This window comes from Chiloscyllium plagiosum, unplaced genomic scaffold (assembly GCF_037043375.1).
Source record: "Chiloscyllium plagiosum isolate Xiang-an unplaced genomic scaffold, Cpla_swu_hap1 HiC_scaffold_3, whole genome shotgun sequence".
Classification (NCBI taxonomy): Eukaryota; Metazoa; Chordata; class Chondrichthyes; order Orectolobiformes; family Hemiscylliidae; genus Chiloscyllium; species Chiloscyllium plagiosum.
The window spans coordinates 147,987,897-148,013,868 of record NW_028270141.1 but is presented as its reverse complement, the minus strand read 5'-3'; the positions used below and the strand labels follow the sequence as shown (position 1 = coordinate 148,013,868).

General features: G+C 45.4%; 1 protein-coding gene across 1 annotated transcript in view; it reads right to left on the bottom strand.

The window, feature by feature from the left end:
* Positions 1 to 201: 201 nt before the first annotated feature.
* Positions 202 to 25,972, bottom strand: part of stum (stum, mechanosensory transduction mediator homolog) — a 50,393-nt gene continuing 24,622 nt past the window's right edge. Inside the window, exons 2-3 of the mRNA XM_043687306.2 lie at positions 6,454 to 6,633; positions 202 to 4,514 (exon numbers count right to left, since the gene is read on the bottom strand). Of these exons, the coding sequence (XP_043543241.1) occupies positions 4,480 to 4,514; positions 6,454 to 6,633 (215 nt within the window). The 3' untranslated portion in view covers positions 202 to 4,479. The remainder of the gene's footprint in view (positions 4,515 to 6,453; positions 6,634 to 25,972) is intronic.

The following is a 25,972-nucleotide window of genomic DNA, read 5'->3' as shown; positions in this document are numbered from 1 at the left end:
GGAGGGGTGAGTGGAGACAAACAATGGCAGGGATAAAATAGATGAAACAGGGCAATGGATGGAGATAGCTGAAAATGTGTTGCTGGAAAAGCGCAGCAGGTCAGGCAGCATCCAGGGAACAGGAGAATCGACGTTTCGGGCATCAGCCCTTCTTCAGGAATTCTTCAGAAATCTCCTGTTCCCTGGATGCTGCCTGACCTGCTGCGCTGTTCCAGCAACACATTTTCAGCTCTGATCTCCAGCACCTGCAGACCTCACTTTCTCCTCAATGGATGGAGGTAGCAAATAGGAGAGGCCTATTCTTACCCCAATGATGACTGATACCTCAGATAAATAAGCAGAGCCCAGGAATAAACAGACTAGTGCGGTACCTTCACTATCTCTGCACAGAGCTGAGGAAGGGCAACTTAATGGCAACATATACAAAGGAAAGTGTTAGCAGCACCATCTCTGGCTGGGGATATCTCATGCTGACCTTTCACCTCAGTCAGTGAGGCGGTCTCACTATGAAATCACGAGGCGAAACAGAAAAAGCACTGAAGGACCACAAAGACTGACCTGCGGTAAGTATCTCTGGGCTGCAGTTCAACATTGGTATCTTCCTCACTTCATATCTGATCTCATCTTGGGTTAATTGGGAGGCTAATTACTGGGATGAAGAAAGGAGGACCGATATTTCTACAATTTCCAAGCCTTTGAACTCCCCTATAATACCTTCCAACCTAATTGGCTCTTTCTGAAGTGTAGGCATTGTTGGGTTGTGGGAAATGCTCCATTGACAATACTGTTTCCATCAGGAACTCCTCGATCTCTCCTGGTCTCTTATTCTAAAAGAAATGAGCAGGCTGCCTGGTCAGAGAAAACAAAAAGTCCTGGAACTGGAATCAGACTGCCAGGGAGTGCAGACAGGTTGAGGAAACTAGTGGATGCCCTTGAGTAACAGAAACAGAGACAATGGGAGCTGGAGTAGGCCATTCAGCCCTTCAAGCCTGCTCCATGATTCAATATGATCATGGTTAATCATCCAATTCAGTACCCTATTCTCATTTTCTCCTCTTACTCTTTGACCCCCTTTCGCCTTAAGAATGACATCTAACCCCTTCTTGATAACATTTAACACTTTGGTCTCAACCGTTTTCTGTGGCAGAGAATTCCATGGGCTTACCGCTGTCCGAGTGAAGGAATTTCTCCTCAAGTCTGTCCTAACTGGCTACATCCTTAGACAGTGACCCCTAGCTCTGGTGACACACAGTCAGCAGCAGTACGGTGGAATGTCACTCGACATGCCTGGAGAGTGTGAGCAGCACTGGCTCGGTCTCACACCTTCACCATCCTGCCCCAGTGTTTTCAAAATCACTCCTCCGGTCATACAGAGAAGAGGTGAATTGCAAACTGGGCCTTAAAGTTCTGGTACAAAAACAGAAATTGCTGGAAAAAGCCCCCAGTAGAAATATGATCAAATGTGGCTTGTGGCACTATACAATCATTAGCCCCTCTCTGACAGACTCGATGACAGCAGCAAGTTGGAAACATTCAGCTTCCACACCGACCCTCCGAAGAGTAACCCACCCAGACCCATTTCTCTCTGACTAATGCACCTAACACTACGGGCAATTTAGCATGGCCCATTCACCTAACCTGCACATCTTTTGGACTGTGGGAGGAAACCGGAGGAAACCTCGCCTGAGGTTGGATTTGAACCCAGGTTCCTGGCGCTGTGAGGCAGCAGTGCTAACCACTGAGCCACCGTGCCATTTACCACAGACCATTGAAGGTAGCAGGGCAGGTAGAGAAGGTGGTAAAAAAGAGCCAATGGTGTGCTTGCTGTCATTGGAAGAGGCACTGAGTATAAGGATAGACAAGTTATACTGCAGCTTTATGGAACTTTAGTTAGCCACACTTGGAATATTAGGGACACAGTTCTGGTGACCACACTACTTTGGGGCATGCTTTAGAAAGGGTACAGAAAAGGTTTACCAGGATGTTGTCTGATATGGAGGATTTTAGCTATGAAGAAAGGTTGGATAGATTAGATTCCCTACAGTGTGGAAACAGGCCCTTTGGCCCGACCTTCTGAAGAGTAACCCACCCAGACCCATTTCCCCTCGACTAATTGACCTAATGTTATGGGCAATTTAGAATGGCCAATTCATCTGACCTGCACATTTTTGGAATATGGGAGGAAACCGGAGCACCCGGAGGAAACCCACGCAGACGCGGGGAGAATGTGCAAACTCCACACAGTCACCCGAGGCTGGGATCGAACCTGGGTCCCTGGTGCTGTGGGGCAGCAGTGCTAACCACTGAGCCACCGTGCCGCCCTAGACTGGGGATTGTTTTCAGGGGAAGGCAGGAGGTTGAGGGGTGACCTGATAGAAGTTCACATGATTATGAATGGCATGGATAGTGTGCAAAGTAGGAGACTTTTCCCCAGGGTGGAGGGGTCAATTACTGGGGGACATGGGTACAAGGTGTGGCGGGGGTGTGGGGAGTTTAAAATGTGAGGCCCGTTTTTCATACAAAAGGGTGGTGGGTGCCTGGAACGCACTGTCAGAGGAAGTGGTGGAAGCAGGCAAAAAAAGCAGCATTCAAGAAACATCTGGACAAATACGTGAATGGGAAAGGGAATAGACAGATACAGATCCTGTAAGTGAAAACAGTTTTAGTATGGAAGGGCAAAACGTGTTGGCGCAGGGCCGAAGGGCCTGCTCCTGTACTGCATGGCTGTTTGTCACTCAGCATCACAAACCAGTCATTCAACAAAACCCAGCTGACTGATCCCTTTGGCTTCCATAATAAAACAGAACCACAACCATATCGGATTGCAAATTATCCGTGGAAAAGCATTTCCACGTCAGGTACGAAGCAACTATCGTGGTTCTGGGGAAAGAATAGGCACTGAGTGGCCAGGCCATTGGTAATTGAAAAGGTTCAGGACTATAGCTAGTATTGGTGATTCTAGTTAGAAAAGAAGTGGAGGCTGTTACTGAAATACAGAAACATCTTTACTATCTTTCCCTGCACATGCATCCCACATTCCAGTTTTTATATTTTAGCCAACATGGAAAAATCCCTTCCAAACCTTATTTGTGGACTGGATGAAGTGTCAGCTCAATTGAGGAGGAGGGGGGTGGGGGGGGGGGCGGGAAAAAAAAAGTGATTTAAGCATCTGGACCATTCCTTTTCATTAAAAAGTAAAAGAGTAGATCTCACAATAAACTTGTATAATTACCAATCATAAAAGTTAGTCACAAGAAGCAAACATTACTGTCAATCCTCCAAGGGACATGAAAAATGCTCACATTATCAAAATTGTTTCCATGCATCGACTAAAGATTTAAAACGCTCAAATATGCGTACACCAGAATATATTTACAAATATATACATATAAATCCATCCTGGATTGTTTGAAAGTCTACCAAATTCATAGGCAGAAGTACTCAATCATAATTTCTTGGCACTTTCATAAATATCTCAAGAATTCTTGCGTTTCCATTTTGTTTTTTTTTTGAGTCACTTGGGAAGACTCTTGTCTCCTGCAGGAATCCCTAAGGGGGTTAAGGAGAATGTTCTGTCTGGATAAATGCCAGGAGATGCTGAAAGAAGGCAGTGGACTCAATGTTAATTGAGTGGCCAGGAGTGGGCATCATGCAGAGTCCAGAGAGGCAGGAATATCAAAGGACGAGGGGACAACAGGTCACATCATCCATTTTCAATCAATCAACCAACCTGCCTCAATTTTGATTTATATTAGAATTTCCAGTAGGTATTTACAGATCATATTGATGCAAAACGCTTTCACTTGAATGAAACATAACATGCACGGTGGTGAGGAGTTGAAAATACTTTGTTGCCCTCAGCTTCCTGGTTAGTCTTTAATAACTACGGTTTTGAGGGTTCCCAAAAAAAAGACAGGCATAAATCCCTTTCATTGGTTCTGACACATTGTCCGCACACTAACTTTCCAAAGCACGAATTAATTCAGAATTTGTTCCCAGCGTTCTTCAGAATTGTTCATCCGAATGTGTTTTTTTTTAAACAAAGCAGTGGGTTTAGCACTTTAAATCCCAGGCTCAGCCAGAAACATTTTTAAAAAAACGTCCCTGGAATTTACTGGAAAGCCGGATCTGGTCCCTGGGCGGCTCGTGCTGGAGACCGTTGGCAAAATGAGGGCGCTTCACCATGGAAACGGTTGAAGAAACGGTCGTTGCAGGTCAACCGAATGGGCAGTTCCAAAAGCAGAGGGGCAAGTACAGGGCGTTACTGATCAGGTTTATTTTTAATCACATACCACCCACCACCCGCCCCCCCATTCCCCTTCAGCATAGTTATAAACAGTTGACTGAAACAAATAAAAACAATCAAAGTCAGCCTGACATTCGGGCCTACTGACATCCTGAAGGGCCCAGTGAACGTCCTCGGGCCGCAGCTGCGGGTGGGAAATGGCAGGACAACGACTGATCCTTCCACGGACGGAATTACACTTGGTGAGGAATCCCCTGCTCTTTGTAGCCTGCAAATAAAAAGGAAAAAAAAAAAACACTTTTTTTTTCCCCTCCTTGAAACAGAAATCAAGCATAGAAGGAAGCCAATTCCCCCCCGTGCCCAAACCTTCTCCCAGACACTCATTTCCTCAGGTGCCTGCCCAGTGTTTTAACCATCTTGTCCCCCTCAGCCTTTTTGTTTTGCCGAACACAAAAAACAAAAGGTGGGAGATGGCTATTCCAAATAAACCATTCTCTTGTCTCCTCCTTCTAGGAGTTCACCAGCTGGGGGTTCTGAGGCCGCAGTGGATTCTGAGATACAAGGTGATCCAGGGAAGAGCCAAGAGCAGACTGCGAAGACGCAAGCTTTTACCTCAGAGGAATAAAATGTAGTGAAAGCGATGGAAAATACTAAACAGTGAAATTTACTATTTAAAACTTAGTTGGAACTGGTTCCTCCCAGTTAACACAGTCATCTCAAGACTAACCCCAGGAAATTCTTCTTCACTGGAAGTGCACTGCCAGAATTACTGGGAACACGGTGGGCGGCACGGTGGCACAGTGGTTAGCACTGCTGCCTCACAGCGCCAGAGACCCGGGTTCAATTCCCGCCTTAGGCGACTGACTATGTGGAGTTTGCACGTTCTCCCCGTGTCTGCGTGGGTTTCCTCCGGGTGCTCCGGTTTCCTCCCACAGTCCAAAGATGTGCAGGTCAGGTGAATTGGCCATACTAAATTGCCCGTAGTGTTAGGTAAGGGGTAAATGTAGGGGTATGGGTGGGTTTCGCTTCGGCGGGTCGGTGTGGACTTGTTGGGCCGAAGGGCCTGTTTCCACACTGTAATGTAATCTAAAAAAAATTAAAAATCACACAACACCAGGTTATAGTCCAACAGGTTTAACTGGAAGCACTAGCTTTCGGAGCGACGCTCCTTCATCCACACACAACCACCCTGATGAAGGAGCGGTGCTCCGAAAGCTTCCGATTAAACCTGTTGGACTATAACCTGGTGTTGTGTGATTTTTAACTTTCTACACCATCTCCAAATTAGGAATAAATGACTGAGGTGCAACCAAATGCAACATATTGTACAGTGTTTTTTGGTTGGTGAGTTAAGGTGAACAGAACGACTGATCTCCATCTCGGTGAGAGTTGCCCATGGCCATTGACACCTTTGACCTGGTGAATGCGCCAATGCACACTGTGCCAATGTCAATAGACCAGTGTCGGGTGGATCACACCATCCTGCTAATGAGCGGCACACCTTCAAACCCTGCTAAATACAAGACAGTTCAGACCAATATAGTCAAACAATACCTGAGTTATTAGGGCAGGTACAAAGCGTAGTCAGAGGTAGCTTTCAGGGAGTGTCTTAAAGGGAGATATGTTTTCCAAACTACCAGCTCAAACATGTTATGGTGCACCTCTGGAGCAGGTGGGACTCAAACCCTGGGCCTCCTGGCTCAGACATAGGGACACTACCACTGCACCACAAGAGCCCTCAAATCAGGGGGATTCCAGAATTTGAAAACCGGGCATCTGTGTAGGCAGGGACAACAACGGATTAAAATTGGGAATGTCCATGAGGCCAGTGTTGGGAGTGCGCAGATATCAGAGAGGGACAGAGCTCAGGAAAGGTACGTTCACGGGAGATCCGACATTGGGAAAAGCAAAGTAGGGTTTTAGATTGGAGATATGGAAATGGTGTAATTTAAAACACTTCCCATGCCTTGGATTGAATTGAAAATAAAGGACTGCAACCAAACTCCAGAGTTAAGCGAGAGGGAATTATTAACCTGATCTAGATCTCTCTAGGGGTGTAACCGTACAATAATCTGATATCAGCAACACCCCCCCCTCCCCCCATCCCAGCTCAACACCATCACTCCAACTCCACCATGAACTCCCCCCTTTCCTCCGGTGACAGGACGCTCAGAGAAGGGAATTTGAGACACCCAGCTTCTACTTACTGGCTAGGATGACCATGTCCATGCCCCAGAATATACTCATGATCCAGCCCACCATCACCACCGCTGTGAGGATCTGAATGAGGGCAGCAGCCACGTTAAGAAGAAAGACACAGCACATGTGACGGTTTGGCAGATCGGTCCTCGCTCCACACAGCACCATGAAGGCAGACACAAAGGTCCCTGAGAGACAACAAGGAACAAAAATAAAATCCACGGCCCCACAGCCCCATTTCACCAAAGGGGAAGCGCGGTCCACAGAGGTTCAGATCCAAGTGGACACACCCATCATTTGGGGCTGCCCTTTCCCTTTAATTATTAAGGGAAAACGGTTTTACAACTGAAGCAGCATTTACGTTTAGCCGAGTGCATCCACTGTTTTGATGATATAGTGGTTTCACGGGATAGAAAAACACCATTTCGCTCCAGTGGTGGACTGGACAACTCTAATTTCTTGCACTCTTCGGCAGAGCATTGCCATACCAAGCTGTGATGTCTGGATGGGATGCATTCTATGGTGTATCTGTAAAAAATTACATACAATACTCCAGTTGGGGCCTAACCAGCATTTTACACAGGTCCAGTTTAACCTCCCTGTTCTTATATTCGATGCCTCAGCTCAGAAAGGCTAGAATCCCATTTCCCTTCTCATACCTGGAGATGGTTACCTTATCCACTTGCATTACTAGCTTCAGGAGCTTGTGAAAATGCATGCCAAGAATTCTCTGCTTTCGGGAACTTCCAATGTACTCCAATGCTTGGATAGCCCTCCAGGAGTGTGTTATCTCTCACGGTTTTGGGTTGAATTCAACTGACCAGTCCAGGGATATTTTTCTGCAGTTAATCCCCGTTTTTAAACACTTTCCCAATTTTCTGTCATCAGCAAAACCTCCCGATTATACCCTTTAAGTCTAAATCCTTAATGTACATCATAATGAACAGAACCCCAGTGAAAACAGACTTCCAAATCTCAGAAACATGCCACTACCATCACTCTCTGCTTCCCACCTCTAGGCCAATTTTGGATCCAACGTGCCACTGTTCTGGAATCCCATGGACTCGTACTTTGTTGAACAGTCTGTCGCGAGGGACCTTACCAAAAGCTTTGCTGAAGTCCATATAAATCACAAACGCATTATACTCATCAGTACTCTGGGTTAGCTCCTCAAAAGATTTGACCAAGTTTGTCAAACGTGACCTTCCCTTAATAAACTAAAGCTGACTATCCCTGATTAAACCAAGTCTGCGATGTTTGAGAAGATTTGTAGCTCCGTTTGTGATTCCGATTGCAAGTTTGCTCACTGAGATGGAAGGTTTGTTCTCAGATGTTTTGTCACCACACTAGGTAACCTCAGTGAGCCTCGCTGAAGCGCTGGTGTTCTGTCCCACGTTCTATTTGTGTGTCTTGGTCTGTCGTGGGCGATATCATTTCCAATTCTTTTTCTGAGAGGTTAGTAAATGGGGTCCAAATCGATGTGTTTATCAATGGAGTTCCAGTTTGAATGCCAGGCTCTCGGTATTCCCGTGGGTGTCTTTGTTTAGCTTGTCCTAGGATGGATGTATTGTCGAACTGGTGTCCCTCTTTGTCTGTGTGTAAGGATGCTAGTGACAGTTGGTCATATCTTTTGGTGGCTAGTTGGTGCTCGTGTATCCTGATGGCTAGTTTCCTGTCCGTCTGTCTGATGTAATGTTTGTTGCAATTTTTGTAGGATACTTTATATATGATACTCGTTCTGCTGGTTGGCGGCACAGGGTCCTTTAGATTCATCAATAGCTGTTTCAGTGTGTTGGCTACCACGATGTGAAGGGACTGGAGTAGTCTGGTTGTCATCTCTGAGATGTCTTTAATGTATGATAGCGTGGCTAGAGTCTCTGGGCATATTGTGTCTTCTCGTCGACGAGACAAACCAAGGACACAAATACCAGACAGCACCAACTCCATCAGCAAGGACAGCACCCTCAAGCTAGTAGACCTGTGCCCCACTACCCACTTCACCTTCCAACAACACAACCCACAAACAAATCATGGGACATCCATGGGATCACCGATATCAGGATTCTCGGCAGAAACAGTAGTGCAGAGGTTAGAACAAACAGCCCTCCCCCTGATCCAGCCCAAGCTTTGGGTCCACTATGTGGATGAAATGTTGGTCATCACGAAACGCAACAAATTTGAAGAAACCCACAAACTGCATCCTTACTGGTATAAAGTTCACCAAAGAGGAAGAGAACAATAACAGACTCACCTTCCTAGATGTCACAATAAAATGAACAGACAGTGTACAGGAGCAATCATCCCAACACCCACAAACAGAGCTGCATCAGGACATTGTTTAAGCAAGCCTCAACAGACTGCAGCACCCAGGAACTTAGAGAAACTGAAAAAAAAACACCTAGACAACACATTTCAGGATGGGTAACTGATGGTCACAGTCCGCCAATTCTTAAACAACAAGACAACATGCCTAGAGACTCTCGCCACACTACCATACACTAAGGACGTCTCAGGGATGACAACTAGACTACTCCAGCCCCTTGAAGTTATGGTAGCCCACAAACCTACCAACACACTGAAACAGCTATTGATGAATCTAAACGACCCTGTACCAATAACCAGCAGAAGGAGCGTCCTGTACAAAATACCCTGCACAAACTGTAGCAAACATTACATCAGACAGACGGACAGGAAACTAGCCACCAGGATACACGAGCACCAGCTAGCCACCAAAAGATATGACCAACTGTCACTAGCATCCTTACCCACAGACAAAGAGGGACACCGATTCAACTGGGACAACACATCCATCCTGGGACAGGCTAAACGGAGACACGCACAGGAATTCCTAGAGGCCTGGCATTCAAACCGGAACTCCATCAACAAACAGATTGGATCCAATTTACCAACCTCTCAGAAAAAAAAGAGCCGGAAATGATGTCACTCACCTCAACCGACCAAGACACAAATAGAAAGTGGGACAGAATACCAGGGCTTCAGCAGAGGCTCACTGATGATGTAACCTAGCATGGTGACGAAATGTCTGAGAACAAACCTACCAGCTCAGCGAGCAAACGTATAACCTAAACCATGTCTCTCAAGTGAAGACATTCTGTCCCTCAGAATTCTTACTAACAACCTCCCCACCACTGTGACTAGACTGACTGGCTTGTGTTTTTCTGCTCTATCCCTTACTGTTGTTTTTAAATAATGGGTCAATGTTAGCAGCAGTCCTCTGGCACCTCACCTGTGACCAGAGATGATCTGAAATTACTGTCAGAATTAATGCACCGATTACCTCGATGATCCTGAATGAGGCTCTACTCTTTTCCTAACAAATCTCTTGATCTTTGTGCACTGAGAAAATAATCCTACAAGCTTCCCTTTATATTGCCAGCCAATACTTTCTCTAATTTGTCAGAGAGATTTTCCCCTACCCTCAAAGGGTATTGAGCCCCTAAGTTCCTCCTTTTGTCTTTATCCTGATCTTTATGTCGGTTGACATCCAGGTTCTCTAGTCTTGGAACACCTTTGGTCTTTATGTGAGCATATTTATTCTGAACTCTCATTATTTCCACTTTGAATGCCTCCTATTACTCTAACCATTCTATCTGCAAGGAGTTGCTCCACTCCACTCAGGCCAAACTGTATTTTGCTTTAGATAAATTAGCCTTCCCCTGTTTATCCCTGGCACATCCTTATCCATGACTGTCCTAAATCTAACTTGAGCTGTGGTCATTATCTCCAAAATGCGTCGCCTGAACCCCTTGAAATTCCTTCCACCTTCCCAGGCTCATTTCTAAATGTTAGGTCCAGCACTGTCCCCACAATTTGTTGGGTTGTGTACGGGGTAACATTGTTTTCCTGGATGCAACGTAAGATTTTGCTCTCTCCCTATCTTGCACACTAAAAGGACCCCAGTTAGCACATGAATCATTAAAATCCCCAAAATGTTACTGCCTTATTATTCTGACACTTGTCTGACATATGGTTACATATTCTTCCCATAGCATACAGACTGCGGCGGTTCAAGAAGGCAGCTCACCACCCACCTCAAGGACAATTAAGGTCAGGTCATAAATGCTGGACCAAATAGCACTGTCCACGTCTAGGAGTAATTTTTAAAAAAACATATTTGATCTTTCTCCCTGAATGTGTGGGGTTATAGTTTATACCTGTTTGACCCCATTTGATGATCCTTCCAAAGTATCATCTCTCCTCACAACTTTAGCGGATTCCTTTATCACCATAGGAAGTGACATCACCACAGGAAATGACATCACCAACCCAAAGAAACTCCAACATATAAACAAAAAGCAGGAATTTTCAGCAGTGCTTGGTCCGGAGGCTCACTGAAGAGGTTACCTAGTAGGGTGACGACACATCTGAAAAATGAACTTTCCAGCTCAGCGAGCAAACCTACATCCGGAACCTCAACCTGAGCTACAAACCTTCTCAAACCTCACTAAGCCTATATTGCCTTCACCTTCTGACTCACTGAATAGCATTTTAACTTCTAATTCCATCTCAGTTTCGTTCCCATTTGAACTCTGTTCCTGTCCAGATGTAGCACATCCAACTCATAGGGGTCCAACCTCCCACAGAAATGGTCCCAAAGCCTCAGGAATCTAAAGCCTTCCCTCCTGCACCAAACCCTTCTGCCACATATTCATCTGCTCTATCAGTTTATTGCCTGACTCACTACTGCAATGGCTAGGAGAAAGTGAGGACTGCAGACCCCCCCCCCCAGCTCCAGCCCTCTTCCATTTATCTCTTGGCACCCCCCACATCCGAGAAGAGCTTATGCTCAAAACATTGACTCTCCCGCTCCTCGGAAGCTGTCTGATTGCTTGTGCTTTTCCAGCACCACACCTAATGCCTCACCACTGCATGGCACGTAGAAAACATCACCTTTGACAGTATGAAGTTGTTGTTAAGTATTTGGTATCCAGCTATAAATACAAATACTTTCTTTTATAAGGGATTAGGTACTTGACCTCTTCCTCCCCTCCCCCACCCTCATCAGCTACAACTCTTCTTCCCAAAACAGGGTTGGAGGAGTCAGGAATTTTCCCAATGATGCACTCCTAGCCTAGGAGCAGAAATCTAGAACCCAGTAACCATTTTCTACCTTCGCTGAGCCCCTAACCCTAGCTAGAGATCCCCAGTTGACCCTATTTTCCCATCCCCCGTTAATCTTTATACACCTATAGAATAGAAAACTTCGAAAGACAATCGGATAAATACTTGCAAATGAAAAATGTACAATGCCATGAGAAAACAGAATGGGGGAGTCAGATTAATTGGATCATCCTATCAGAGCTGGTACACAATCATGGCCTCATTCAGTGACAGTAGGAGTTGAGTCACCCCACCCCATACAATTTCCCAGACTCCACAATACAGCACAGGACACTTTGGGTAAATTGGGGAGAGATCATGAGAAAGGCAGGCAATCATCTTCACCCATAAAAGGACACCACTATTAACAAAAATATGAAGTACTAAAAAAAAATGAAAAAACAGCAGGGAATTTGAGTTGAAGATTTAAACAATAAACTTTGCCCAGGGACTGCAGGTGTCAGTGAAAGGTATCGTAGCCTGGAATACTCGGTAACTCAAAACATTACAATAAAACTATATAAACCTAACCCAACAACTGCAGGACAGTACTATCTCCAAACACCATTCCATTGTTGTTTTTCCAATCCGATATCACTCAGTAAGTGCTCTCCTGCCTGTTGGCTCCAATCTCTTGTACTGAAGCTATGGATTCAATTTTGAAACCCTATATAAATCAGCCTTGCTGTACAATAGTGGGATTATACTCGCTGCTCAACACTGCTCTCTGCTTTATTCTGCCTTCCCCACCTGTTCCTGGACTCACTGAGAACTGCAACATTCAGTTCCCATTTCTAATCATTTCAGCTCAGCCAACGCGGGATCCTCCATCCTTGGAAACTTGGTTTCCGAGTCTCTGATAGGCAAAAGTGAGGACTTGCAGATGCTGGAAACCAGAGTTTAGATCAGAGTGGTGCTGGAAAAGCACAGCAGGTCAGGCAGCATCCGAGGAGCAGGGAAATCGACGTTTTGGGCAATCGTTCCTGGTTGCTGGGATGGCAGGACTGATGTATTAGGAGAGACAGGAACGGTTCAGACTGTATTCACTGGCATTTAGAGGAATGAGGAAGGATCTCATAAAAACTGACGAAATTCTAACAGGACAAATGTAGGAAGGCTGTTACCAATGACCAGGGCGTCCAGAACAAGGAGTCAGAGTTTAAGGGTACAGGATAAACCTTTTAAGAGCACGTTATAAAATGTCTTCATCTAGAGAATGCTGAGCCTGTGGAATTCACTACCACAAGGAGCAGTTAGGGCCAAAACATTGAATGTTTTCAAGAAAAAGTCAGATGTAGTTCTTAGATCTAAAGAGATCAAAGAGCACAAGGAGAAAGTGGAAACAGACTACAAAGGAACCTCGATTATCCGAACGAGATGGATGGGCACTATTTTGTTCGGATAATTAGATTATTCGGTTAATCGATTCAATGCCTTTCCTCTGGGACTCAGAGTTTTCTGAAGTTTCCTTTTTCCTCGCTCTACCTGCCATGCTCCCTCGGTCTGTCTCAGGGTTCGTTTCTGAGCAGAGACACACACTCACACTTGTGTGTAATGGACCTGCAGCATTATTGAAGCCCCCCAAACCACCACCATCAGTTCAATGGGATTGACACAGCGAGCACTAGCTAAGTCCGCATCCCGTTCAGGCAGCAGCACACTGCACACAAGCCCCCGTTCCCTCATCCCTCCCCCATCCGACACGGCTACTCCATCCCCCCAACCCTGCCCCCATCTGCCTCCCCAATCCCACTTCCCGCTCCCTCCCTGGGCAGCTGGACTGGACACCAACAGTAAGACTGCTGCTGCCTTTGGGGGGGAGAGCGTGTGTGTACACACACACACACACCTTTTTACTACAACTTTTTGACAGGTTCCCCCTTTGCCCTGTCCAGGACAATGTTGGAGAGATTATCTGGGGAAGGCGGGGGGTGGAGGGGTTTAGAGTACACCCCTGTGTAGAACTCCAGGGAAAGCGTGGGGAGAGAGGGAGAGGCGAACAGTCAGTCAGTCATTTGGAGACGGTGCCTGGGCTCCTATTGGTGACCAGGACTGTACTCGGCAGCATTTTAGTAAGTGGAGTTCATTTTTAATCATTGTGAACAAAAGCCACGATCAGCGTTCAAACACCTCTTTGATGTAATGTTTCTATCTGAACCTTGAGATCTTCTTCAGATAATCCGATATTTGGATAATCGAAGTTCTTCTGTACTGAGTTAGATAATCAGCCACAATCCATATTGAATGGTGCAGCAGGCTCAATGAGCTAAATGACCTTACTCGCACTCCTACGGTCTCCATTTCTATAGATTACAGTGTAAATGACATGATTTTTAATTGAAGGGGTGGTTACTGCACTCCAAACACAATGAAAATATCAAGAGCACACACACACACACACACACTCTCTCTCTCTCTCTAGGTCATCGGCCTAACGATTGGTTTGGGAAAAGATAGGAATGCTGCCTGTTATTTAGGGGGAAAAAAAATGTTAAAAAATAAATACAAGGACAGCTTCTGAACCAAAACAGTTTTGGCATTTGGGAGCAGAGGCCTCTGAAGGAAACAGTTTCCCATGGGAATGTCCTGTTCTGGGTCACCACCAAGCTCCAGTAAGTATTCTCCCCAGAGATCCTCAGGAAGGAGGATGAAGGAAATGTGAGTAACCTGCCAAAAACAAAAAGCAGCAGCAGCACATAGATAATTCCATTTTAGGTCAATTTATTTCATGGCTGGGACTTACCCGATAACTCCCTTGCCAACATTTGTGGACCAGAACCAATTAAACAATGCTTCCCTTACTTAGCTATTTTTCTATTCCTTACCACCCCCGCCCACCCATCCCACGGACTCTATCGTCCATTTCCTTTTGGTGAAATCAGAGCGGTGTATTGGTGGATTTTTCAGTGTAAGGCCCGGTCAATTTTCTTGCCAGATCTTACCAAACATGCCTCAGCCGTTACCCACCTCTGCGCACCCTTCAATGGCGTACCCTCCCATCGGATTCCCATCCCAACTCACCACATGCCATTCGCAGAATGATTTAGCGGATACCCCAGAATTGACCAATTTCTCCTTGAGCCCACACTATCTTAAGGAGTTAAAAATCACACAACACCAGGTTATAGTCCAACAGGTTTAATTGGAAGCACACTAGCTTCCAATTGTTGAAGGTGTTAGTCCCCTGTGTTCTGTCTATGACCTGATGTTTAGATTCAACATACTGTCTAGCTATCACCATTGTTAACAGCTAACCAGAGAATGCAACTTTAAAACAAAGGGTTTTTGTGACTTACACATGAAAGAAGTGAAACTATCACTGTATTCTAACAGATGAAAGGCTTAAAAGACAATCAATTCTTCAATGTATAATTTCAATCACATCACACTGCAAATTTTTGCTATAAATTCTGTGTTACGATCGAGCCCTCCACAACCACCTGATGAAGGAGCGTCGCTCTGAAAGCTAGTGTGCTTCCAATTAAACCTGTTGGACTATAACCTGGTGTTGTGTGATTTTTAACTTTGTACACCCCAGTCCAACACCGGCATCTCCAAATCATATCTTAAGGAGACCACTGTGCACCCAGACAAATACTGCCAGCCCGGAGCATCCCTGAACTGTTCCTGACATTTGCCATGGGCATGGCAGAGAGAGGGAAATTGGTGCCTGCTATGTGGGCAGGAATGTGGAGGTGCTGGTGGATAGGGGAATGCAGAGGTGGGATTTCCTTTGCCCCCAGGACAGAACCAAACCATACACAAGACCAGACCATGCTACCATGTGTGAAGCTGCCTACCCGGGCCAGTGCTGTCTCAGCTGCCTGGAGGAATGCCCAGCAATGTAGGAAGAAGGTCAATGAACTTCCCACTCCACAGTGTAAATGCCACACTCTTCCCTTGAACATTCACACTCGCTCAAACTCTGACTGTGCCCACCTCCCACCATGGCTCACGACCTACCACTCCCACTATAGCCTGCAGCATCTTCCCTCACTCGTGCTAACCCACCCAATTCCCCTGACATCACGAAGCCTACATGGCCTTTTGTACTGCTCGCTCACTCGTGTGGGACACCTCCCCATGGCTGTGCCATCCACCTTCCATTTCCCTTCAAACCTGCCTCTCTCCCATTCCAGGAGGGAAGCAGTCCACAATAGAATATAAAACAAAATTAAGGTTAATGGCCGGCTGCCTAATATTCAGCTCCTCATCCTGACCAACTGCCCCGAGGGCTGATTGACCGTGTCCAAGTCCCTGGATGGTGGTTGCCATGGAATCACTTGCGCCTGAGGGCTGTCTCTCTGCCCCTGCCTGGGGCCTACTGACAACCAGAACAAGAAGCCTGGCCTTGTTTCTGTACTAAACAGCACGGCCATTCAGTGAGCTTTGTACCTCCAGCTGAGGAGGCAAATTACGCAAAGGCAAGACAAAGCAGAAGTCGGTGAGCTTCGAAATGAGACCAAGCAAACAAACTGGAGATACAGCCCGGTCCAGTCCATTATCTGGGCAGTGAGAGCTGCCGATACCCCTTGCTGCAGCTTTGAAATGCAGAAGCATCCTGGAAGTGAATCAGAGATATGTCACGAGACTTCTCAAAGACTGGTGCACACAAGATATTATTGACTGTGACAAGAACATACCGATGGCCAGTGTCTAACATGGCGATCCATACAACACAGGAACAGAAGGAGGCCATTCGGCCCATCGAGCCTGCACACTGTTCAATGAGATTGTGGCCGATCTGATAATCCTCAATTCCACTTTTCTGCCTATTTCCTACAACCTTCAATTCTCTCATGGACTATTTCAGGCCGGAGCCCTTCATCAGGAATGCTGAAGTTTCCTGATGAAGGGCTTATGCCCGAAACGTCGATTCTCCTGCTCCTCGGATGCTGCCTGTCCGGCTGTGCTTTTCCAGCAACACACTCTCGACTCTGATCTCCAGCATCTGCAGTCCACATTGTCTCCATTCTGTTCTACTACCCTGATGTACTTATCTAAAAGGTATGATTTGTCTGGTGAGCACGCAAAACAATACTTCTCACTGTATCTCGGTGAATGTGACAATAATAAATCAAATCAAAAAAGAAACTTACTATCCATTGTAGCAACCTTGGTCTCTCTCTCAGAGGCTGGATCTTCCAATTCAATGCTATCTTTCAATGACACAGGACACCCAAATTGCTTAATAGCCAATAGTGAGCCACAGGAGCTCGTCATCATTGTATCAATACTCCTTTCGTATCCTTAGGGAATGGAATCCTGTCCAGGCTTGGCCTCAGTAGAACTCTAAACCAACAAGGCCAATTCTTAACTGCCCTCTGAAATAGCCCACAGTCCAAACCCGGGGCATGGGGGAAATACATGCCAAACCAGGCTTACATTCCAATTTAAAAAGATCAGCTCCACTTCAACTCAAACTTGCTCATCCTGGGCTCCAAGCAGCTCCTGCCACTGACTCGGCACTGACTCATCATCGTGTTGTAAACCTGCAGAATGCATAACACAAAGTATCTCTGGATCGTCATCGTCACAGCTTTCTCTCGAGCAAGCAGGCTTCTTTTTGGCAGTGGTGACGGTGAAGTCACCAGAATACTGCTTGACGTATCCCCCACTGTGGCTGGGGCTTCATTTCATTGGCCATTCTACAGAAACAGCATTGGCTATTCAGCCCGTTGGATTTGTCATCTGGCTCGATTGTGACTAATCTCTACCTGGGAACCTCATCACCCTCTGCTCTAATAAATTTTGAAAATCATTTGCAAATTCTGAAAGCTGTCCCAGAGTATTTTGGAGGAGGAGTACTCCTGATTCCTAACAGCGCGCGTGTGTGAAGCATTTCCATTTTCCTCTGAAGCCCCGGCCCTCATTTTAAAGATTACATTGGGCTGGTTCCTGTTTCCCGATCCATCATAATCATCCGTTAATTTGCAATATCTTGATTAGATTTCCACCACCACCCCTTTCCCTTATTCCAAACTTGGGAGTACAAATTAAGTTCATGCAATCCGTGATTGTAAAATACCCTGGAATCTTACTCAAGGCCAATGTCTCTTCCCTGTAAGCCAAACATTTAGTCCTGGTTTAGATTTTAAACATCACCGTTTTGATGGACATGCCTTCAGTTGCTGAGAGCCCAAGCCATTTGCCTCTTGTATCTAACCACCTCTTTCCCCCTTTAAAACCCAACTCTTCTGGTCAAGCTGGTGGTCACCTGCGCCCTGATGTCTCCTAGGTGTTAAATTTGGTTTAGAAACATTCTTGAAGTGCACTGGGGTGTGAAAGGCACTATTATAAATGCAAATAGTTTTGGATTCGCCTCCTCCACTTTGGGAATCATTCTATGGCATTGGCAGTCCAGAGTGAGAAGGTTCTTGTACCCACAGTCCCATCCAGAGATTCACTGAACACCAAAAAAAAAACAGGGCTGGCCTTCCCTAGCTGAGGAACTGTCTTTCTGATGAGAGACATTAAATTGAGCCCTCTCTCTGGTGGGTAGAGCATGGAGTTGGGCTGGGGGTGGGTGGGGAAGGCACGGGAGGTGTGGGAGTGAGCTTTGGTGCCCTGGCTGACAATCAACCCACAACTGAGAAACACAAAGACAGATTATCTCGTCGTTACCATATTACTGCTTGTGGGACCTTGCTGCGCACAAAATTGGTTCCCTGTAAAGCACTGTGGGACATTCCGAGGCCATGAAGGCATCAGACAATATAATTCAGAACCTTTCCTGAAATCTGGGTCATTTCTTCATGCCCAGCATCCTGCCAGAGACCCCCAGACTGGAGCCACACCACATTTCTCACTGACTTGGTCAAGGATTGAGGCTTTTACAAATCAGATGGAGAGGTGTTGGCATAATGGACACATTACTGGACTCTAATCTAGTTTTCTAGGCCAATGTTCTGAGTTTAAATCCCACCGCAGATGGTGAAATTTGCATACCATAAAATCTGGATTAAAAGAACTGACCTAAGGATGTTAAAAATCAGACAACTCCAAGTTATAGCCCAACAGGTTGTAGACCACAACCACTTGATGAAAGAGCGGCGCTCCGAAAGCTAGTGCTTCCAATTAAATCTGTTGGACTATGACCTGGTGTTGTGTGATTTTTAACCTTGTACACCCCAGTCCAACACCAACATCTCCAAATCATGACCTAATGATGACCACGTGACCACTTCAATTGATATGAAAACCCATCAGGGTCACTCATCTTTCAGGGAATGAAATCCCTCATCACCTTTACCCAATCTGACCCACATGTGACTCCAGATCCACAACAATGTGCTGACTGTTAACTTTGGGCTATTAGGGATAGAGAGTAAATGCTTGTGATACATGTATCCCATGAATGAATTTGGAGAAAAGTGGGTTACATGGAGGTGATAGAAGACTGGAGAGGGTCCAGCTGGAGTGTTATGTACTGTTCAGGGCAGCGCTTACTGAAAAAAAAAATTGGACACATTGGAGAGAGAGTATAGACATGGTTCACAAGAATGGTTCCAGGGTTGAGGAACTTCAGTTATGAGGGCAGTTGGGGGAAATTGGGATTGTTCTCATAGAGTCATAGAGATGTACAGCACGGAAACAGACCCTTCGGTCCAACTTGTCCATGCTGACCAGATATCCCAACCCTTCTCCTTGGAAAGAAGAGGAGATTCTACAAACTCATGAACGGTTTGGATAGAGTAGGTAGGGTGAAGCTGCTCCCACTCATAAAAGAGGGCATGGATTTAAAGTTTTGTCCAAAAAAAAAACAAAAATAAAAAAAAAATCGGTAAATGTAACAAGGGAGGAGAAAGTACTTTTCACACAGTGTGTAGTTAGGGAATGGAATGCCTTCCTCGAAACGTGGTAAAGGCAGATTCAATGGAGGCATTCAAGAGGGCTCAAGATGGTTCCTCAAACAGAAACAATGAGTGAGAGTATGGGGGGGATAAAAAACATAGGAGATTGGCACTATGTAACAATGCTCATTTGAAGAGCCAGTGCAGAGAAGACAGGCTGAATGGCCTCCTGTTGCAACATTGTGATTCTGTAATGATTAGGGCAGAAGCTGGGGACAGGTTTGAACACAAGGATGGGAACTTTACACTTAGGGAGTTGAAAGCTCAAGAAACGGCAGAGTCTGAAAGAGACAACACCGACTGCCCAGTGAGACTTGATACGAAGTAGGACTTTGGCAACAGATCAGTTCTACTTTAAGGTGAGCAGAGATTGGGAAGTGGCTAAGATGCCAGACCAAATAATAGGCCTGAGCTTAACCTGCAGCCATGAACTGGGAAATGACTGGGGGCTTGAAACCTGGGGTCTTCCTGATGTGTCAATGTAACACATAGACCATTGAATCATTGTGTGGGGGGTCTACAGTAAAACAGGGATTTCCGTGTTGCTCATGAGTAACTAGAGGTCTGGAATAGAACTGGGATATTTTGCTATTGGCCCCAGGATCATCCCTTTGGAACAGTATTGTTTGAATTTGGAAAATAGCCATGAAACTCTACAAACCACTGATTAAGCTACCTGTAGATTTTACTGCTATGCTACAACTTGGTTTCTGTTTAGATTTTTACAAATTTAAAAAAGTGTGTTTTTTTTTACAAAATCAATGCAGGAAGTGTGACAGGTGGACGGTGACATGACTTTTAACAGATGGGAGAGTGACAGATGCACCGAGACAGACTGGGCTGAGGACAGATGGAACAACAGATTGAGCTTTATTTCAGCTATCCCCAAGCTTTCCTGTGAAAAATGCTATTAGATTTTTTTTCCCCTGGAAGCCTCCAGGAAGGATGGTTGGGAGAAATTACAAATCCCCAAACTATGGCTGGCCCCACAGACTTTTTAAATGACTGGTCGTTTCACATCATTTGGACAGGTTGACCAGACTGACATACTTGCAGATCGACTGGGAACAGGTTGGAATGGAGAAAGGCCAGGAAGTTTGATTCAAGGGGACAGCTTTCAAACTCGCTCAGGCAGGGGTGGGAACTTAATAGGACAACGGCATCTTCCCGGGAACGGGCAGGAGTTACATAGAATGTACTACTCAGAAACAGACCATTTGGTCCATCTGCAAGTCCTTGAAATAATTCCACAGTATCCCAACAACAAGTTATTTACACAAGAACAGCCCATAACTATACTGCTTCCTGATGAAGGGCTTTTGCCCGAAACATTGATTTTCCTGCTCCTCAGATCTGCCTGACCTACTGCGCTTTTCCAGCATCACTCTAATGTAGACTGCTTCATACAGAGTCAGCATTAGAGCATCACTAGCTCAGACACTCATCCTTTTTATAAATTAGCTAGGGATCCCTGGTTGGGCCTGTTAATCTGGTCCAATCAGGGAACTCATATTCTGAGGTTTAGCTGGCTGACCTTGTTACAATCTACCTCGACACTATAGGCTTCACTCTAGCCCCTTCTTAGCACACTTCCATTAACTGTCTCTGCAAATACCTTCCTCACATCCTTATCCTACCCCCGCTTCAATGACTCTATACAATTCAGCATCATCCACTGCTTGTGATGTAGGTTCCACATTCTCAACACTCAGGGAAAGAGACATCGCCTGAAGTCCTAAGGAATTTTGACAAACATACAAATTAGGACCTGAAGCAGGTCATTCAACCCTGCCGGGTTTTCATAACATCATGGCTAAGCGAATTACTTCACAAGTCTGCCTTTCCCCAATGACCTTTCACCTCTTTGCCTCAAAAATATTCAAAGACATTGAGGAAGCGATTCCCAAAGATTTCTCCTTGTCCATATCTTAAATGGGCAATCCCTTATTTTTATCCAGTGATTGCTGCTTCTAGAATCACTCAAGAGGAAACATCCTCTCCACCTCTACTCTGTCGAGTTCCAGCAGGATCCTTTGTTTTAATCAACTCACCTCTAACTCTGCTAAACTCTAGAAGATACAAACCCAGCTCGTCCAACCTTTCCTCATGGTAATCTGCTCATTACAGGTTCGGGTCCAGTAAACCTTCTCAGAACTGTTTCCAATGCCTGAACGTCCTTCCAAGTGCAGTGCCGAGTACTGTCCGCAGTATCCTTGGGCCGGATGGGTTTATCCTAGGATCCTCTGGGAAGCCAGGGTGGAGATTGCCGAGCCTTTGGCATTGATCTTTAAATCGTCATTGTCTACAGGAACAGTGCCAGAAGACTAGAGGGTAGCAAATGTGGTTCCCCTGTTCAAGAAGGGGAGTAGAGACACCCCAGGTAATTATAGACCAGTGAGCCTTACTTCAGTTGTTGGTAAAGTGTTGGAAAAGGTTATAAGAGATAGGATTTATAATCATCTGGAAAAGAATAATTTGATTAGGGATAGTCAGCACAGTTTTGTGAAGGGTAGGTCGTGTCTCACAAACCTTATTGAGTTCTTTGAGAAGGTGACCAAAGAGGTAGATGAGAGTAAACCGGTTGATGTGGTGTATATGGATTTCAGCAAGGCATTCGATAAGGTTCCCCACAGTAGGCTATTGTACAAAATGCGGAGGAATGGGATTGTGGGAGATATAGCAGTTTGGATCAGTAACTGGCTTGCTGAAAGAAGACAGAGGGTGGTAGTTGATGGGAAATGTTCATCCTGGAGTCCAGTTACCAGTGGTGTACCGCAAGGGTCGGTGTTGGGTCCACTGCTGTTCGTCATTTTACACTGCTGTACGACCTGGATGAGGGTGTAGAAGGGTGGGTTAGTAAATTTGCAGACGACACTAAGGTCGGTGGAGTTGTGGATAGTGACGAAGGATGTTGTAGGTTACAGAGAGACATAGATAAGCTGCAGAGCTGGGCTGAGAGGTGGCAAATGGAGTTTAATGGACAAGTGTGAGGTGATTCACTTTGGTCGGAGTAATCGGAATGCAAAGTACTGGGCTAATAGTAAGACTCTTGGTTGTTAGATGAGCAGAGAGATCTCGGTGTCCAGGTACACAGATCCCTGAAAGTTGCCAACCAGATTGACAGGGTTGTTAAGAAGACATACAGTGTTTTAGCTTTTATTAATTGAGGGATCGAGTTCCGGAACCATGAGGTTATGCTGCAGCTGTACAAAACTCTGGTGCGGCCGCACTTGGAGTATTGTGTACAGTTCTGGTCACTACATTATAAGTAGATGTGGAAACCATGGAAAGGGTGCAGAGGAGATTTACTAGGATGTTGCCTGGTATGAAGGGAAGGTCTCACGAGGAAAGGCTGAGGGACTTGAGGCTGTTTTCGTTAGAGAGAAGAAGGTTGAGAGGTGACTTAATAGAGACATATAAGATAATCAGAGGGTTAGATAGGGTGGACAGGGAGAGCCTTTTTCCAAGTATGGTGACAGTGAGCACAAGGGGACATAGCTTTAAATTGAGCGATGATAGATATAGGACAGATGTCAGAGGTAGTTTCTTTACCCAGAGAGTAGTAAGGGTATGGAATGCTTTGCCTGCAATGGTAGTAGATTCGCCAACTTTAAGTACATTTAAGTCGTCATTGAACAGGCATATGGACGTACATGGAATAGTGTAGGTTAGATGGGTTTCAGATTAGTATGACAGGTCGGCGCAACATCGAGGGCCGAAGGGCCTGTACTGCGCTGTAATGTAATGTTCTATGTACCTCAGATGTGATCTCACCTATACACTGTATAACTGTAACGTATAGTTACAAATTGCAGACCACCACACTATAGTCCAACAGGTTTATTTGGAAGCACTAGCTTTCGGAGCGCTGCTCCTTCATCAGGTGGCTGAAAATTACCTGATGAAAGAGCAGCGCTCCGAAAGCTAGTGCTTCCAAACAAACCTGTTGGACTATAGTGTGGTGGTGTGCAATTTGTAACTTTGTCCACCCCAGTCCAACACCGGCACCTCCAAGTCATCACCTCACCAACTTTGTATTTAATTTCCCTCAACAACTGATAACATTCTATTAGCTTTCTGAATTATTTTTCACCTTGCTTGCAGTTTATGCACAAGGTCATCCAGATCAGAGGCGAGCAAACTCTCACCACTTCAGGCAATATGTTTTTTTTCTTATTCTTTCTGCCAAAATGGATAATGTGAAACTTTCCCCCAGCATACTCCATTTTGTCACATTTCACCCAACCATGTATTGTATCAGTAAGAGTGACCTTGTGGAGATGAAGTCCTGGTTTCACATTGAGAATACACTCCATCATGTTGTATGGCACTACTGCTGTGCAAACATTGGATTGACTTGGAACAGACCTAGCAACTCAGGACTGAGAATCCCTGAAGCACTGTGGGCCATCAACACCAACAGTACCTTACTCTAGCACAATCTGTAATATCACAGCTTGGCATAACCCATGTGAAGAAGGCGCAGCACAGTGGCTCAGTGGTTAGCACTGCTGCCTCACAGCACCAGGGTCCCAGGTTTGATTCCAGCCTCGGGTGACTGTCTGTGTGGAGTTTACACATTCTCCCCGTGTATGCGTGGGTTTCCTCCGGGTGCTCCGGTTTCCTCCCACAGTCCAAAGACGTGCAGGCCAGGTGAATTGGGCAATTTAGCATGGCCATGTGTTAGGTGCATTAGTCAGAGGGAATTGGGTCTGGGTGGGTTACTCTTTGGAGGGTCGGTGTGGGCCGGTTGGGCCGAAGGGCCTGTGGAACACTGTAGGGAATCTAATCTAATCTAAATCACTCATCTATGCTACTTCTACCCATCTGATTTTTCCAGTTAACATGACATTGAGATCTCTCATGATCATTACTGCACCTTTCTGATAAGCTCTTAGTATTTCTACTTTTACACTCCACCTTACTGTGTGGTTACTGTTTTTTATAACATTTAGCCAGCAAACTGCTATATCTCCTTAAAGACAGGACACCAGGCAGCCTTCAACAATAGTATCCCACCTCGTGATCGGAACTAGGAGATCACTCCCCAGATTCCGAAATGTTTCTGAAAACACAGTGAGTAAATACTCAGATGAGAATCGAGATGGAACCAGGGCAGTAGATTGACTAACCGCACAGTGAATGCAAAACAAGTGTTCACGCACACATCAGTCCAAACAGTCTGACTCATCTTAACTCAAAAATACAAAACCAAGAATGGGGCTATTTACAACCTACATAAATGGCATGGATGAGAGAAGTGAATGTACCCTAGCCACGTTTGTGAATGACACAAATATAAATGGGAAGGCAAGTGGGGAGGATGACACAGAGTTTGCAGAGGGATATAGACAGGTTGAGCGAAAGTGGAATATAATGCGGGGAAATGTGAAGTCACGCACTTTGACAGGAAGAACACAGAAAAGTATTCAAATGGAGGACGACTGCAGAAGGCTAGAGGGAGGGATTTGCGAGTCTTCGTCCACCAGTCACCAAAAACTAGCAGATTTCAGCAGTCAATAGGGAAGGCAACTGGAATGTTGGTCTTTATTTCAAAAGGGAGCGGTATATAAAAACATGGAGGTTGCTGAAACTCTACAGTGTAAGGCACTAGTCGGACTACAGCTGGAATACTGAACAGTTTAGCACCTCTTATCCATAGGGAAATATCCTGGCATTGGAGGCAGTCCAGAGAAGATTCACTAAATTAATACCAAGTATGGAGGGCTATGTTAGGAGGAGATGTTGAGTAGTTTGGGCTTCTACTGTTATGGACTAGGCCAGACCACTCAAAACATTCTTAAGCAGACCATAACTTTGCAAGTTGTTTCGGTAAGTGTACAGTGAAAATTACCCAAAATAGGTTAGCTAGGTTGACTACCTGGTTTTAAAACAGAAAACATTATTCACAGAATCACACAATGAAACACAAGGAACAGAAAAAAATAAGCCCTACTGAGCTCAGTGTATCCAAACTAGAGTCTTGGTTATGCTGTTCAGAATATAAACAACAGTCCCCATGAGTAAACCCCTTAAACACAGTAAAAATGAAACAAAAGCTTACAGGTCGAAGTTAGAAGGGCAGAAGGAGAGAGAGAGAGTCTCGCAGCCTGTTTCTACACAACTCCTGAATTAGTTCTGGACTGAACTGCTCAGCTAAAGAGCTGGCCATACCCCCATGACTTCTACAAGTTACTTCTAAAATCATTCACGCTTTTGGCTGAAAGACTCATCTGTTTACACAGAAACAAAAAGGCCTTCCATCTCTTTACCAAACCCAGCCGTTTCAGAGCCCGGCCTGTTTATGATCCCTCTGGAAAAAAAAACCACGAACTGCTTTTCGAAAATAAAAAGGACCAGCTTTGTGACAGTGCTCAATGGAGTTTAGAAGCATGAAATATAACACAAAGTTGGGTGGAAAGGTGAGCCTTGAGAAGATGGAGAGATGCTTCAGTGTGATTCAGTCAGGCCAAGTGAGTGGTCACAAGTGTATGCCACATGCATATAATGTGGATAAATGTGGCTTTACCCACTGTGGTAGCAAAAACAGGAA